Here is a 17,197-nt window from a genome sequence, read left to right on the forward strand (position 1 = left end):
TCTATATTCAGACACTGTTCACACAATGGAACCAATCAGCGCCACCTATTCAGAGCCGGCTCGGCAGTCGCTGTCTCACCTGGTGCTGTGGAGCCTGGTGTTGGATTGTCCCATGGGACTGGGCTGAATCAGGAGGCCAGGACAGGCATGGGGATGTGGGGAGGAGCCACAGCGTTCAGGCGCCGGTTGCTTGTTTCAGCAGAACCAGAAGGTTGATTCACCCCAGGGAGGACGCAGGGAGAGAGGGAGAGGAGGGGCTTGAGAAAAGGAGACGGAGGGGGCGTGTGGAGTCGCTGGTTTCAGCGCGGTAGCATCGTTTTCTCTCTGCTCCACGTTGACAGTCTGACTGAGACTGGCTTCTAAAAGCTTTCTCTCGCATTAATATCTATTTGTTCTGACCAGCACTTTCTGTCCGGCTGCCTCACGGTGCCCCTCTCCTGGGACATCGGCTGGCGTTGTTGTGGCGCGTTGCATTAAATGACTCTCCCGTTCCTGTGCGTGTGTGAACCTACAGCTGTCTGCTCTTGTTTGGTAATGATACCGTCTCCCTGTGTTGGAGGGCTTCGGAATAATCACGTTGTGTGGTGGTTTGGAGCGCACGCACGCACACACACAGAGAGAGACCGAGACGGAGACATACACAAAGCTCCTGGCCAGCTGGCAGTGTAGCAGTGAGGTAACAACCTTGGTCCATTACACTGGAGACGGAGAGAGACCGGGGGAGGGTGTTGCGGGGAGGGGAGTGGGGGACACGGAGAAACAGGGGGGCGGTGAAACACGTGTGGTACAGACGAGACAGGTTGGACTGGTTCTCTGTAAGGCCGGCTGGCTGGTTGTCAGTCCTGCACTATGCTGTGTGTTTATGCGTGCGGTGGGTTTTAAGGGAAAAGAGGAGCTCGGTCTGAGATGCTGAATCAGAGGCTATTTTAAGCGCCGGCCTCACGAGACCTTCCGTGAATATCATATGAACCGACTACAAGTGCGCCAGAGGCACGAGCCCAATGAATATCCAGCCTGCGTCCCTGCATGCACGTGCGCGTGTGAGTCTCTCCCGCACTCTGATTGAGGGGTTAGTGTTAGGGGGAAGTCCCCTAGGGAAGAACGTCCGGGGTGAGGCGCGTGCCCTCCCACAGAGTGCTGGGCTCGGCGCGGGCGGCTCAGTCCGACGACTGGGCTGTTTGGTTCTGCTGCCCTGCATGGGTTCCACCGTAATGACCCTCCTATTGATTTACTGATCGAAGAGGTTTGACTCAGAACCGGGTGGTACTCGATGCTTCATTCGTCAAGCCACACAACATCCTATTTCTAAAGATAGAAGGTTTAGAAAGGGATCCAGTTAATCCTCCACGTGCCTGTCAGAGCTGACGTCTGGTCCTACCGCCACGCGCACACGCACGTCCATTAAACGGAACTGGAAGGGACAGAGCGCCTCGACCAATAAACCGGCCTCTTCCCTCCAGTACATGCTGTAATCCTCTTCAGATTATTTCAAATATGGGGCAGGGAGAGCGAGTGTGTTTAGAAAGCACCGCGGGATATTTAGCCGGCGCTTCAACGAATACCGGCCTTTCCGCGAAATGTCAGCGCGTGCCGCTCTATGAGCAACGCGGCGACCCCCGTTCGGTGTGCCCAGCGGGTTTAAAGCGGGTGAAACCCTTGGCGTGGTGTGCCAGTCCCAAAACCCCTGGAACAGTGTGTGGGTGAATGCGGGTGGTATTGTTTCTTTCCCGAACCACCTCAGGAGAAATGAGAATATTGTGATCTCCCTCCGACGTCTTTATCCTGATTAGACTGTTTGATTCACTTTGTTCTCCACTGTGAGTCGGCCCCTGCTGTTTGCTGAGGAGGGACCTGTCACTAGCATTACAGGAGAAGGATCAGAGGGATGGGGGAGAGGGATGGGGGAGAGAGAGAGAGAGAGAGTGGGCAATGAGGATAAGAGAGGAATACTCTAGGAATGGTAGTAGTTAGAGTAATCGCACAAGAAAGAGGGGGTATCACTATGCGTGATTCTGGGTCTATTCGGAATTAGATTGCGAATGAAATGCTCTTTTGTATTGATACGTTTTAATTGAAATATAATTGAAGTATGTGTAAATAAGCTGAATTTGAAGGACTTCATTATTCACCATATGAGTGTTTATTTGCACATGCTTACCAATACCATCTAATATAATGTGCTTAAACGACTAACAATTATCATCGTGTCTAGAAATATTATTGGATCATGTGGTTGTTGATCTATACAATTTTTATTCCTTTTACTTCCCTTAAACAACTTAAACAACTCCTGATACTGTTGTACATCAATGAGTTATATTCAAACTAACATTTGAGATTACATGGCCTGGTGTATTCTTTGCATTAAAATATGGCATATCATTTTGATGAGAGATTATTCAAATCAATGACACTTTCTGTGAAATTCTTCAAATTCTATTGAAATTGCACTTCCTTTGTGGTGTGGCCAGTCAAAAAATTCCAAATTGACCCCAGCCTCGACAGAAAGGAAAGGAGAGAATGAGGGAAAAGAGAGAAAGGACTGTACCATCTGTTCCTTATCTGGTTGATTTTGCCTGTGTAAACAGAGCTCCATGGTGGGCTGGACCTCACTGAGGAGACCACTGATCCACTTTCAGTAAGGCTGAATAAGTGAACACTGACACGCTAAAACATGACTAAATGATGTCCCGCCCCCCTCTCCATGTCCCGCCCTGCTCTCCCTGTCCCAGCCTATAGTACATTGGAATGGTTCACTGAGATTCTTTTGATCAGCTGTTACAGCTGCAGCTCACACTAGGAGTCTGCAGTCAGCTAACCACTTCTTCAATTTAATATTTAATTTGAACAATGGCCAGTCCCAAAGATTAATGAAAATATTATTTTGACTGAAAGACTCAATTGTGAAAACAGTCAAACTTTCAATCGCCAATGTGCAGGCTTTGCGGTAATAATTGGCAGGAGGCAGCTGGCTTCATGAACACCCCTAACAATGTTTGTCAGGAACTTCTAATTTAGCAACAACCAGCTAACATTGGTGGAAGATATATAGTGTGTGAGTTTGCTGTGCTAGCCATCTTTGTAGTGTCATATGAAGTAGATTATATCATTATATTGTCACACTTGATGATAAATTGACAACTGATCTTCCGGGATGGAAAGATGATATTTTAATCTGAAAGGTGAGAAGTGAAACCAGCTCAGTCATGGGTGATGGGTGGTATTAGTATGTTAGCCTGTCCTTAGCTGTGTGGTATTAGTATGTTAGCCCGTCCTTAGCTGTGTGGTATTAGTATGTTAGCCCGTCCTTAGCTGGGTGGTATTAGTATGTTAGCCCGTCCTTAGCTGGGTGGTATTAGTATGTTAGCCCGTCCTTAGCTGTGCGGTATTAGTATGTTAGCCCGTCCTTAGCTGTGTGGTATTAGTATGTTAGCCCGTCCTTAGCTGTGTGGTATTAGTATGTTAGCCCGTCCTTAGCTGTGTGGTATTAGTATGTTAGCCCTTCTGTAGCTGGGTCATATTAGTACGTTAGCCCTTCTGTAGCTGGGTCATTTTAGTACGTTAGCCCTTCTGTAGCTGGGTCGTATTAGTACGTTAGCCCTTCTGTAGCTGGGTCGTATTAGTGTGGTAGCCCTTCTGTAGCTGGGTCGTATTAGTATGTTAGCCCTTCTGTAGCTGGGTCGTATTAGTGTGGTAGCCCTTCTGTAGCTGGGTCGTATTAGTGTGGTAGCCCTTCTGTAGCTGGGTCGTATTAGTACGTTAGCCCTTCTGTAGCTGGGTCGTATTAGTGTGGTAGCCCTTCTGTAGCTGGGTCGTATTAGTGTGGTAGCCCTTCTGTAGCTGGGTCGTATTAGTGTGGTAGCCTGTCTGTATGTAGGTAGTATGTGTTGTTATTCATGATATCTCTGCCTGTGGGATACAGACTGTTGCCCCTTAATCACGATCAGAGCCCAGAGAAGTAATGAGGCTCTACCCCCTCACCCCTTAGTTGCTTCCTGAACACATATGCTGTTATAAATACCAGGTGTTTATTTTTTTTCTCCTGGAGTCCCCAGTGTTCAGGTTGATTAGGCCTTTATTGGTCCAGTCGGAATGCTGGAACCTCCTCGTAACTCCTATAAACGCACCCTCCCCCCCCCCACCACCACCACCACCACCAAAATGTTCCTTGAACCTGTGCCATTTTAAAAGGTTCATTTTTTCCTGCTCCTTTCGGCTCCAGTTTGTTATGAGTGTGATAGCGCTGCACGGTTGACTGACCAGAATGGCCGGCTCACTTCAAAACGCACTGCTGGCTTTGGATCTGTAGAGGGTGGGCCAGTGTGTTTCAGATCAACTGAGTTTGTAGTCGGCTGCTCGGTACTGGAACTGGGCTCTGCACGGGGGGGGGGGGGGTCGTCATGTGGACCATCCGAGCATGCAGGTGTTCAGAGGCCCTATGGATGCCTCCCTATAGATAGCCTGAGGCCCGGGCATTCCTCTATGCTGAGGGAGAGGTGTAATGGAGCCCCCTCATGAACCGGTTAAACCTTGGTGGGATCTCTCTGTGCTCTGTACCAGACTGAGCTGCACTTCTGTTATGTAAGGGCGAAATTTCCGAAGCTGGCTGGGAGCTGAGCGACTGACTAGCTGGGAGCTGGCTGACTTATTTTTGAAGCACAATGACTGACTGGACAGGACTGGCTGGGAGCTGCCTGGCGGACTAGCAGCACAATTGCTGTCTGACTGACCAGGACCAGATTGAGACCTGACTGGGAGCGGAATGGAAGTTTACTGCCTGACTCAGCCCCACACACCAATGGACTAAATGCAGTGTTCCAGATCTCTAGTTCTTTGTGACCAGTGTCTTGATGAAATGCTGCAGGCTTCAACCCCCCTTCCTAAAAACGCAGCATGTCAGTCTGTCACTTAGCTTGCAAATACCTGACATTGTGGGAAACATCCATGTTAAAGAGTTGAGTGTCGTTGTGCAACTTATGTCTGTGTGGGATAGTGCTTCTGTTCCAGATAAAGCAGGCATCTGGGATACATGTGGAACCTAGAGAGATATGGGGGGAAGGTGGGTAGGGGCCTCTAGAGAGAGGAAGAAGAGCGGGGGAGACCTTCCCTAGCTACACACACTCACCCACCCCTCACCTCTGTTCAGGAGAATGTGTGTTATACAGCACTAACACATTTCAGCCTGAACTCGTTTGGCTACTGGCCCACATTCCCTGTTGATGGGATCCAGACCATCATCAGCATGCTATTATTAGTCTGCTGTGTGAACCGACACACGTGTGTTCCTTTTTGTTTTGAAAACTGGGACATCCCCTCTACGGTATCAGTGTTGTCTTTTCTCTCTGAGAAATGTGGCCATGGTGATTATGAGCAAATCATCTGCCGACAGGATGTTTGTACTTCCTGCTTGGTAAGATGGACAAACTTCCCTTTTCTTCTTGGCTCCAGATGGGTTAGCCAATCCCGTTGCAGTGCAAATTATGTTTAGCCAATCCCCATGTTGTACAAATTACAGCCAACCCACTTACAGTATGCTGATGGTTCAGCCAGTCCCCGTACAGTGGACAGTAGGTTAGAAGGACAAGTCTTATTTTATTCCTCATTGCATTGGCAATTATGTGTGTCACACCTCTTGGTGGCAGACATTTCTGTTTCAACTAGATTGAAGCGTTCCATCATGTTACAGTGGACAGATGAGTTGTCTCCATCCTAATTATTGTGTTAGTCCTAGATTTGTCGGGGGAGATAGGTTTCCCGGCAGCTCTACATCCCAGCTGTCCAATCAGATCCACGGGAAGCCATAGGAACCCTGGTTCCTCTAGATCTGATGTTGCTGTCTGATTCACATGCAGATATCCTTGCTTTACACACACTGTATAAATAACCGTTTTACCACAGGGCTTCTAATGTAAAACAGAAGCCTACCAAACATTAGGTGTGTAGATTCTTGTTGACTTTTCAAACAAAGCAAATTGTCTGTGTCCTCCTTGGCTAGTGGCGGATGATTTGTTGCCAGGTGTCTTTTCAGTTTGCTCTGAACCATTGCTTGGTTGGACAACTTCATAGCATTTTCTAGGCCCGTGGCTAGAGTGCACGATGGATCCCCAGGTAAAGATGAAACTGTAAGACAAGAAGCTGTCATCGTCTTTTCTTTGTTTCGCCGCGGGCCTCTACTGCCCTCGCTGCGGAGCTGCCGCTGGATGATGAAGCTGATGGCTCCGATTCAGAGTTATCTGATTCTGGAACCTTTCTTTTCAAAAACTAGGTTAAAAACTAGGCTAGGCTAGGTTGTGCGTTTCACAAAACACTCCCGTAATGCATCGTGCGTTAATGAAAGAAAGCACTGTAGTGGTCTATTTATTTAGTCTGACCTCGGCGTTAAAGTTGTGACACGGGGGGAAAGGGCCGCGTGAGAAGAATTTTGATGATGAGGCGCCTAATCATCTGCATTTCCATTATATCGTTATTTTGACGTTTTTATTCATTTGGTTATGTCCGCAACGTCAGATTATTCTTTGACGAAGCCAGAAGGGCACCCCGGTTGAGAGAGGCTGGTATGGAATGTCTCTTCCCGGTGCCTGTTGGGGATGTTTCAGACAGTAGAGTTGACACGTTCATATGGAGTTTCTTCTGGTGTCTATTAACCGTCTCGTCTCCACTGGCATGTGTTTACAGTGCGAAGAGTGAGCCAGCGTCTCATCTACTGTACTGTAGTTCGTCTCCATCTGCTGTGACAGACGTCTGTCTGGGACCACCCACCTTCAGTTAGTCTGTCTCTGTCTGTCTGTCTGTCTGGGTACACCCACCTTCAGTTAGTCTGTCTCTGTCTGTCTGTCTGTCTGGGTACACCCACCTTCAGTTAGTCTGTCTCTGTCTGTCTGTCTGGGTACATCCACCTTCAGTTAGTCTCTGTCTGTCTGTCTGGGTACATCCACCTTCAGTTAGTCTCTGTCTGTCTCGGTATAGACACCGCCTGTCTGTCTGGGTATATAGCCCCTTTCAGGCTGAGTGTCTAGGTAGGCACCTATCCTGGCTCGTCACTGTGTGGGATGTGAGAGGAGTTAAAGCTTGATGTAGACGATCCTCTTGTGTGTTCACTGTGTTTGCCAAGGTAGAGCACTGTGCTGTGAAAGACACTGGGTCCCTTTAGGGCCCCTAAAACGTGTGTGTGTGTGTGTTTAAGAGCGTGCTGTGTGCCAGTCGGCCCGCTCCAGTAGACACACAAAGGCCCCGGCGCTCATTAGCAGGCTGTGGGTTCCCCCTTGGGAAGAGAGTAGTGGGCGGAGTGGGGAGGGTGTCGGTGGGCGAGGGGGGGGGGGGGGGGGGGGGGGGGGGGGGGGGGGGGGGGGTTGTGTCAGCTCGGTGCCGTCTCTATGGCAGTGCCAGCTCCATGGCTCTCATCTGAGCGCCGGCCCTGCTCTGCTCTGCCAGCCACCCAGCTCTCCCACTCTGAAGAGGCCTGGCATCCCTCCGTCCGTCCGTCAGCCCCCTGAGTGGCCGGCTGCCTGCCTGCCTAATTACCCACTCTGCGCCTACCCATGTCAGTTTGTCCGTCTTGCAATTTTGACAGAAAACCACCTTAGCAATGTGTACCTTTGGAAGTACCTTTGGCACTGTTTTTGTCATACTTTGGGGCCTGTGGGGTAAGACCAGGATACTGAGTGGGTACTTGGGGAGGGAACCAGACCTAGGTATATGAGGTAAGGTTGGTGTGACTTATAATTGAAGGTAGTCAACTCTGGGCTGCCTTCATTTTTTCAGTGGCTACATTTGATTTTTGGTTTTCCCCAACCCTGGTTTAGGGTTTTCATCCCTCGGCGATCCGCAGAATGAAGTCCCATTCTAATCGCTAATTTGGGTTTCCATAAAAAGGTTTTCAATAGTTGTTGTGTCCTCAGGGCACCCAGTTGATAATACCCGGTGCTCCTCAGTTTGGAACGCCGCGTCACTACGCGCAGGGAGAGGAGGAAATCACTCTGGCAGCCTTCCAAGGGGACGATGGGGGGGGGGCACGACAACAACACTTTCTGGCACATTTTTTCATCAGCTCCCAGAGTTTAAAGCCAGAGGTTTCAGCTGTTCCTGCTCTTATGTGAGCGCTTGTGTGTCAGTCAGTGCTAACCCTAATGAGGAGCAGCCGTGCTCGGCTTCAGCACATGAAGTGGAGGACGTCTCGGATGGGAAACATGGCTGTCAGCCCTTCGCTTTGTCAAGTGGGGACACTCCGTTGTCTATAACCTCCAGCAACACTTTAAATATCATGGAATGCCTCAGTGATGTCCACTATTACGGATCGCTCCAGCCATGTCACTAGAGATCCGGCATGTCGTTTTGTTCAGCTCTGATTTCCTCTTGTCATTAGTGTTAAAGTGTAGTCTGTACGACCACACTGTGAATTAGTGCTGAGCTGTACTATGAAATGAAGCTGGGTTCGGCTGTAATAGTGATATACTTGCAAAGTTGCTCTGTCTGTGTAGGAAGCTTGGTATTTCTGTACTCAGACACTAGAGACCTTTGTAACAAAGCATTCTGGGAAAGTTAAGTGCACTCGAACGGAAGCCAATGTCACCGTTCTATTCTTCTGTCTTTCCTGTCAGTGTGCATCTGTGAGTTTTTGTGCAACATTGACCCTGAGGACTGTCCAGCCATTGTTAATAATAATGAATAGTGCAGAGATGGACTATGTTTTATTTTTATTTTCAAAGATGAGAAAGGGCTGTTGGAAAAGGAAGCTATGTTTTAAAGATTTCTGTCACCCTGGTTATAATAACATCCTTTGTAGTGTATGTTGTCCTTCTGTCTGACAAGACTCAAATAGACTGAACTCTAATTCATATTAAACAGCCATAGAGTCCCGGGTAATTCATTACTAGGCGATATGGGTTCAGTCTTTTGGTGTTGGTTGTGAGATGTAGTGCATTGTTATGTGCTATTTGTACGTTTGCCATGTCATGCTAATACGCTAATTCTGTACTAACACTAACCAGTAGTCCTCTGTACTCCTCTGATTATAGGATGACATAGATGGGATCCCCTGGTCAGAGGAGAGGGATGTGAGGAAGGTGCTCTATCTCTCACTGAAGGAATTCAAGACTGCTCAGAAAAGGCAGCTCGGAGATGGCCTCGGTGATGGAACTAAATACACTAATGGTAAGATTCCCTAGTACCCTTTTTCCTGTAACATTAGCAAAGTGTGCTGTTTATTTATTTTTTTACGCTGCCGTCTTGCCCGCAGTCCTGTGGAAATACGTATGCGATCAGAGTATCACAGCCATTTCTAAAGCCATTTTCTAAATGTTGACCTAACGTGTTCTGGCTGTAGCTCAGTGCATTATTAGATAGGAGCAGACAGATTTTTGAGCTGACAGAGCCAGCTCAGATTAAAACATTGTCAATAAAACAGTGAATAGTGGACATTCCCTCAGAGTGACAGCTTTTTCTTACCCCCAGGCAGACTTGGCTTCCTGCTTTCCGTGACCCATCGGTTGGTTTGGCTGTTTTTTGACTTTGTGTATTCAGATTGGTCCTTGCATACATGCATGCATACATACTACAGTCCCATTCACCTATTGTTCATAGGTGGAGTAGCATTTGGCCTGAGCAAGGATGGGCTGTTTTAGCCTGCATCCTGGCTTTACTTTAACTTGTTATTGTGTTGTTATTGTATTCGCCAGTAGCAACACAATGTTACAAAATAGCTGCAACCTGCCTAAATCAGGATATTTCAGTTCTTGTGAAGTCCGTGTATAGTGATACATTAATATGGATTTTTTTTCAGAATGAACGCACTTTCCATTGCTCTTGGTAGAGTATTGCGCTTGCAAGGCTTGGGTTGTGGGTTCAGTTCTTGCCGGCAACAGGTACAGAAAAGTGTGAAAGTATACACTTACCTCAGTCTGTATGGAAAAGAGCATTTGATGAATTACTAATAATCGCTATTATCGAGAGGATCCTGCGTTTGTTTTTCTTAGGAGTTGGAATATAAAGTCCATGGAGCTCAGTCTTTGTCATTGCCTGGTTCAGTGTTTGTCTCCTTGGTGAAAATCCAGTATAAAGGCTGGTTTGAACTCTCTGAAGCTGCTTTGTTTGACACATTCGCTGTGCCTTTTGCGCGCTCTGCTCTGTCTCCCCTCCTCTTCAAACTCTAGCTAACAGCCAACAAGGAGATTGAACTTCACACAAGCTTCTGAACTTTCTCCTCAGCTGTCAGTATCACAACTCTGAGACAGTGGGAGGAAAAGGCTTCTGGAAGTGTATATTGTGTGAAGCAGGCAGGGGGAAGACTCTGGTGTAGATGTAGGTTACAGACTCATTCGTGTACAGACTGCACTCTACCGGCTGAAATGGTGGGAAATATGCACCTCTGTTGTTGTCGTGTTTTCCTCTACTCTCTCACTCTCACCCCTGCAGTGTCGTCTGTCTCTTTCAGAGGGGTTGTTTCAGGTGTGTCTGGCTTTCAGTTTGGAAGCTCAGAGGCAGCAGCGTATGGGTCCAACAGCAAAGTAAAGGGACTGATGCTGCAGGACCACCACCCCCCCCCCCCACACACACACAGCCCCCCGTCCATCTACCATCACGTAACCAGTAATCATCTCCCCGGCCACTTACCTCTCCCTGTTGGCAGGCGTCCATCTCGCTTTGCCTCTCTCCATCGCTCTCACTTCTGTTATGAAGCAAGCGACATGATGCCCTTCTTAAGTCCCTTCTCTCTCCGTCTCTCTCTCTCTCTGTGTCTCTCTTTTTTTCCTGTTATCCCTCCCTAGATGGAAAGCCTGATTACATCAATAGGCACTCTCTCTTCCGCTCCTTCCTTCTTTTGCTCTCCCCTCTTTATCTTTTGCTGACGGAGAGAGAGAACTCCCTTCTGTTGATGGAGCGTCTGGCAGGCTTCCAAAAGGTGGGAGATAGTGGACGGTACCGACGGCCCGGCCAGTGTTGTCTTTAGCAGTGAACCTGACCTGTTCTGGCTGCTTCGGGAGATGGCACTGTGGCAGTTTGGGCCAGACTGGCTGAGGACACAGAGCCTCGGTCAGACTGTTTGGGCCGGCGTCCTGCTTGGCCCAAAAAGTTCATTTATTCTTTTAATCTCACCCAGCAGAGCCAGACGAGGAATGGCCAGCCCTTAGAGTCTGGTTCCCCTCTGGGTTTCTTCATAGATTCTGACACTACTACGGTGTTTTTCCTATCCATTGTTAATCAATACTTGTTTTTGCTTGCTGTTTAAATTTTTTTTAGGCTGGGTATATCTATAAGCAGTTTATAACAGACGCTGATGTTAAAAGGGCTTTATAAAATACATTGGTTGATTCATTTTGCTTTGTGGTTGTGCCTGTTATGTTTGGTACAGACATTTTTGTACGTGTGTATACACCCAGGTATGCATACATGCATGCATACACATCACAGTCCCTTCCATAATGTTCTAAAAGCTTTTAGAGAACACCAATACACTTCTGTCATTACCAGCCACTGTTCTGATGGTCACAGTGGACAAGTGCTGCTCTAGATTGGTGGTGGGCCTCGAGCTTGCTCCATTAGAAACACCATTATTTAGTCATAATCACCCTGCATATGTTGATGAAGGTGATTAAGCTGAAGTAATGCCACTCTCCTGGCTAGTAATATTCTCAGCTCTGCATCTGGGCACATACATTCTCCCTGTCTGCGTCACTCCAACTCCCACTAATGGGCTACGCTGTGCTTCAGCACGGTACGCACCGCCGATCTCCCTCACCTCCCTCCACCTTTCTCTCCCCTCCTCCTTCACTCCCTAGAGAGCAGGATGAACATAGTGAGGCGATGGGCTTAGTTAAACACGCATAAATCTGATTAGAGTCCCTAAAGGGCCAGCCAACATCCTCCTTCCTAGTTAGGCCTCTTTGGGACCAGGGGAAAAAGTTATGTTCTTCCCCCAGATATGCCATAGCCCAGTCTTGCTGTCTCCCTGCCTGTCTGTCTGCCTGCCTGCCTCCCTCCCTGCCTTCTCACAAAGGCACTCGTGTGAAACGGACATATGTAAAACAACTCCGATCTGGGTGGAGAAAGAGACAAGATGGCCCCTCGCCAGTCAGCTTCTGCTCAGTAGGAATATCATTACATTCATCTACTATGCGGATTAGCTTTAGGCAGATTAGTAGGCCTGAATCCGAATGCTTTCTATCATTTCTCAGTGTAAAGCTATCCTTTGTTTAATATCAAATGAATCATTTGCTGAAGCTAAATGTAAGAAAGGTGTTTCAACACACAACCAGCGGGTCTGGAGAATGTTACAACTCCAGTGTGTCTGAGGGGAACAGCTCTGGTCGCTGTCAGCTGGTGTGGCCCTCCATGCCTCCAGGGAGATGAATAATACATCCTGAGAGCATGTAAAGACTGAGCACAATAGCCCCGACCAAGAACACCGTTCTCACACTCCTACTCACTCTCACTTACTCACTCGCCATCCACCCAGCTCCCTGAGTATCGTTAAGGTCTGACTCATAATACCAGAGCTTTCGAAGGCCCACAGCCATGACAGTTCCTGTTACTGTTCTCCTACTGTCAAGTACCGGCCAGAATACAGACCGCCTGGGCCTGTTCTGGTTTCTTCTACAAACACGTTTTCAGAATCTGTCACTCATCTCCTCTAATAGCTACTATCATAATGACCTTTTAAGATGTATTTTCCTTGGACACTTGCAGTTACGGTTTGGGATGTGGGTGTTGCTGTCAGAGGCTGTGGTTAGTAGCTGGCACATGCTTCAAGGCGTCAGTCCTACAGAATGTGATGAGAGGGCGATTAGTCAAGATGTGCTGTTATCACCTACTGTAGCAGTTCCGGATCCTACAACACACAACCTGTCTCCCCCGTCCTGTCCATGACCAGTCTCCCCCTGTCCTGTCTCCCCCTGTCCCGTCCATGACCCCTCCCCCGTCTCATCCATGACCCATCTCCCCCGTCTCTTCCATGACCCGTCTCCCCCGTCCCTTCCATGACCCGTCTCTCCCGTCTCTTCTCCCCCGCCTTGTCCATGACCCGTCTCCCCCGTCCATGACCTGTCTCCCCCGTCCCATTCAAGACCCGCCTCCCCTTTCAGGAACCGTAATAAACCAGTCATTCTTCTCTAACCCACATCTTCATGTCTCTCTAGGTTCTCACAGCCAGCTCAAAGGCTCGGGACAGAAGGGCCATAAGACTGATGGTTCGCGGTCTCAAAGCACTGATGGCAGCAGTGAGTACTCTGAGGACGGCCCTGCCAAGAAGAGGTGAGTGGGTTAATCTATACTCTCACAAGAGGACCCTGTGTCCCTCTATCTGTTTCTCTCACCCACTGCGTTTGATCGCTGCCTCTTGCTCTTTGGCTCTCACTTTGGCTCTATCTTGTCCTTTTCCTATTCTCGCTCTGTTCTATCTTCCTGTGCTGTCTTTTTCTGTTTGTGCTCTCTCCATTGCGTTGTCTAATGGCGGCTGTGTTGGCGACAGAGTTATGGCGGGACAGTGATTGTGATAGGGAGAGATCCACAGTACTTGATTTGTTTTTTCATGGTCTGCAGTACAGCAGAGTTATCGTACTGGTCTTTTGATCCAGGTCAGCATTCTTGCGCTCAGCGTTCTTAGAAGTGTGTGCGCGCGTGTGCGTGCGGGAGAGGCAGGGAGGGTGAAAGAGCAAGCAGGAGGGAGAGCATGAGAGCGGGAGGGAAAGCAAGGAGGAGGGTGAGAGTGAAAAGATTATCAAAGCAAAAAAATTCTAAACAAGTCTGGTAGTACATGTTTGAAAGGCTCTGTCATCTTGTATTAATTCACTTCATTCATGCTATATTTTCTTGTCGTGTTCTCCAGTCATGTGTTTAGATAAGTCAGGGAATTACAGCAATTAGAGCATCTACAGTGAAGGGAACAGTTTGGTTCGGAAGAAGGGGAGCTCTTTTGCTGCGCTCATTTTTAAAGCAGAAAGTTGTTTTTGTCCTTTTTAATTAGGGTTTCAAGAAATGTTGAGCATTTCCAATTAATAATTCAGGAAAATGTAATGCATTCAAATACAACAATTAGCTTGTTGCCAAGTAATTTTTATAGGTGATTTATAATCTTTTAAGGACCTGGCGGGAATTCAGCTTAAGAGCTTTTCTCACTTGCTTCCCTCAGGCTCATTCCCATGAAAAGAAGAACGAGCAGACTATTTTGAAAGTATGCAGTTTGAAAATCGAAGCTTGCCACATGTGCTTCTTATACTGTTTATTTTCCCTTTGAGATTCAAGTGTAATGGGTTCCTCAGATGTAGATTGAAGAAGGGCAGTTTGCTCCATGTGTGCGTTTGTGTGTGTGTGTGGAGATTGTGATGGTGGTGGTGGGGGGGGGGCTTAGGGTGAAAACTCCAAAACCTCAATATATAAATGAGTGAAATATTGTGCCTGTGTTGAAACTGGGGCAGTGGGTTGTTCTTTCCAGGTTTCCCCTCTGACATTCTGTACGTCTTGGCCAGATGTCAACCGAGGAATGTTTTCCTTTCCGCTAATAAGATCTACATATACAGGAGCCTGATCCCCAGCGGTCATCGTGAAGGTCTGGACTCACCTGAGGGACTGGGAAGACTGGTGGGCCTGACTGGGAGGAATTCACACGCGTCCAGCATGGTCCTGGTCCTCTAACAGACCCGCCACTGTGGACGAAATGCACTGCTGCTGACTGACACACACGCGCGCACACAGCGATGTGAAATGCTATATATTCATACACACGTGTTGCGCCGCAGCACAGAGATCTGTTGTCTAGACCCCCACCCTGAGACCCTCCTCTGTGTAGGCAGCCGCCGCACGTTCCCAGCAGCCCTCCTCTCTCGCCTGCTCCGCCTCTCCTGCTTTCCCCCGCCGTCCTCACAGCGGCGCCTGGACCGGCCCCTACCCGGTAGAACCCTGTGCCGGCCGAGCCAGGAAGGCAGATGGAGCGGAGAGAGAGCGCGAGAAGCAGGCAGACGTGGTGTCAACAACAGGCCTGTGTTCAGCAGAGTGATGTGGTGTTTTTCATTAGTCCTCCTGCAGGAATAAAAGCAGCCTCTCTCCCTGGCTTAATGAGCAGCCGGCTCACAGCGCTTGGCATTGGCATGGGCCTTTTTGGTGAAGGGGGTGTGTATTTGTGTGTGTCTGTGATTGTTTGTAAAGAGTGTGTGTGAGTGACTGTGTGTGGAGGACGACTTCTTGGCCCTGGCATCTGCGGCCCACGCCTCTCTGTAACAGGGAGTCTGATTGAGGAGGTGCCAGGACCTTTCACACCTGGCAATGCAAGACAAAGACTGGGAGGGGGGGGCACAGGTGCCCGGGCTTGGGCTGGGTGCAGGCGGGGGTCCTGGTGTGTCTGAGGCCAGGGGAGGCAGTTCCCAAGGAGGTGTTTGGGACCTTGGCAATGTTTGTCTTCCCAGGACACTGAGAGATGGACCTCCAAAGTCCTGCCAAGTTACTGAAGAGGTGCTCCTCCTCCTTCCCCTCCCAGTCTCAACACCCAGGCTGGAGAAGAGAAACACAGGCTTCAGCAACACCCCCCACGCTGGAGAAGGGAAACACAGGCTTCAGCAACACCCCCCACGCTGGAGAAGGGAAACACAGGCTTCAACCACACCGCCCAGGCTGATGAAGGGAAATGTGGTTTCAGCCGCACTGCCCAGGCGTGAGGACAGAAAACACAGGCTTCAACCACGCCACCCAGGCTGTAGAATGGAAACATGGCTTCAGCCACTCCGCCCAGGCTGGAGGAGAGAAACACAGGCTTCAGCCATGGTGACCAGGATTTGGAAAGCTCCAGTTCTTCTGGTGATTTTTATCGCAGCCAGTTCTTCTCAGTAGCATGGGCCAAGTTGAGCTTGTTGAGTTGCTTGTTGTGTTTTAATCAATGCCAAGTTAGTCACTCTCTGCCGCTGCCACCCTGTCTGCTGTTACAAAATGCCCGTCTGCCTTTCTGCCCGTCTGGCTGTCAGGCTTTCTGCTCGTCTGGTGGTCTGCCATATATATGTTATATATCAGTGATATAGTGTATAATCACTAATTCCATATCTGAATGATTATCCAGCACTTCCCCTAGGGACTTCCACATTTACTGTAATAGCAGACCATAATAATACTATTGATTAGTGTTAAATCCACACAGTCGTAGTTTAGAACTGTCTTGACAGATCCCAGGCTACAGTGTTGTAATGACTTGGGGCAGTACATCAGTACATACAATGGATCGGACTGGACAGTGGCACATACAGCCCTAGCTAACAGTAGACAGGAAGAGAGGAATACTCTGTCAGAGTTGATGGTTTGAAACAAACACCTAACTATGGTGACCACAAGTTCACCTGACTCTAGGGAAGTGGATAAAAGACCTTGTTTGCCGAACCCAAAAATATCTCTAAGCTTCACACAGCAGTCTAAGTAAACCTTATCACAGTACTCTCCGCTGGGCAGAGGTGTGCATTACCACATCCTTTCTCCATTATATTCAGTATGCATAGTACATGAGTTCAGAGAGGGAGCTAGGCATTGTGCTACGCTGTTGTTAGTTCCAGTTTCTCAATGTTCTGCATGTTGCCTTTATTCATTCAAGACAGTGTCTCTATCAAAGGACTAACAAAATATACTTACAACAAAATAGAAGTGTCACAATCAGGTTTTAGACCAGTAGACGTGGTTGTTTTACCAATCAGAGACAGAATCTGGGCTGAGGAGATATTGTGGATCAGTTTCTATAGCAGGTATGAATGTATCTAAACCCCCAACTGCATCTAGAGTTATGAGCCCCTGCTAGAGCCTGAAGAATGGGCCATTAAAACTCCATTAAAGAGGCACAGTGTACACAGGGTAGGTTTGAACTTTTTGTCTTCCCCACTCTTTGTGTATTATGCAGCAGGTGTTACCTTAGCTTAAGTCACTTTAACGAAAGCATGTGTGAAGTGGATGAGGTGTGAAGGTCGTTGTGTAGGCTTTCTAAGCCGTATGCTTTCGTCGAACAACTATGTAGACATCACCAACGCGGTTCCAATGCATTTGTTTCCTTTTAGGAACGCTCACATTGGAACGTTTCACATCATGAGAAGATAAATGTTTCCTACTAGTGTGCCTTCAGTCAAAGCCCACCCGGCATCAGTGTTCATAAAGAATGGTGTTTATACCTCTAGTGTTATAAACGATTGTGGCCTATAGCCATACAGACACTTATATAAACCAGTGTATGTTGGTCTATCGT

At 48.2% G+C, this 17,197-nt stretch overlaps 1 protein-coding gene across 2 annotated transcripts in view; it reads left to right on the forward strand.

Moving 5' to 3' along the window:
• jarid2b (jumonji, AT rich interactive domain 2b) overlaps positions 1–17,197 on the forward strand; it is an 85,239-nt gene that overhangs the window by 34,919 nt on the left and 33,123 nt on the right. For both annotated transcript variants that reach the window (XM_020050270.3, XM_034294819.1), the window contains 2 exons: positions 9,015–9,150; positions 13,131–13,245. In XM_020050270.3, the coding sequence (XP_019905829.2) occupies positions 9,015–9,150; positions 13,131–13,245 (251 nt within the window). Of the gene's footprint in view, positions 1–9,014; positions 9,151–13,130; positions 13,246–17,197 lie in introns of those variants that run through there.

This window comes from Esox lucius, chromosome 10 (genome assembly GCF_011004845.1).
Source record: "Esox lucius isolate fEsoLuc1 chromosome 10, fEsoLuc1.pri, whole genome shotgun sequence".
Classification (NCBI taxonomy): Eukaryota; Metazoa; Chordata; class Actinopteri; order Esociformes; family Esocidae; genus Esox; species Esox lucius.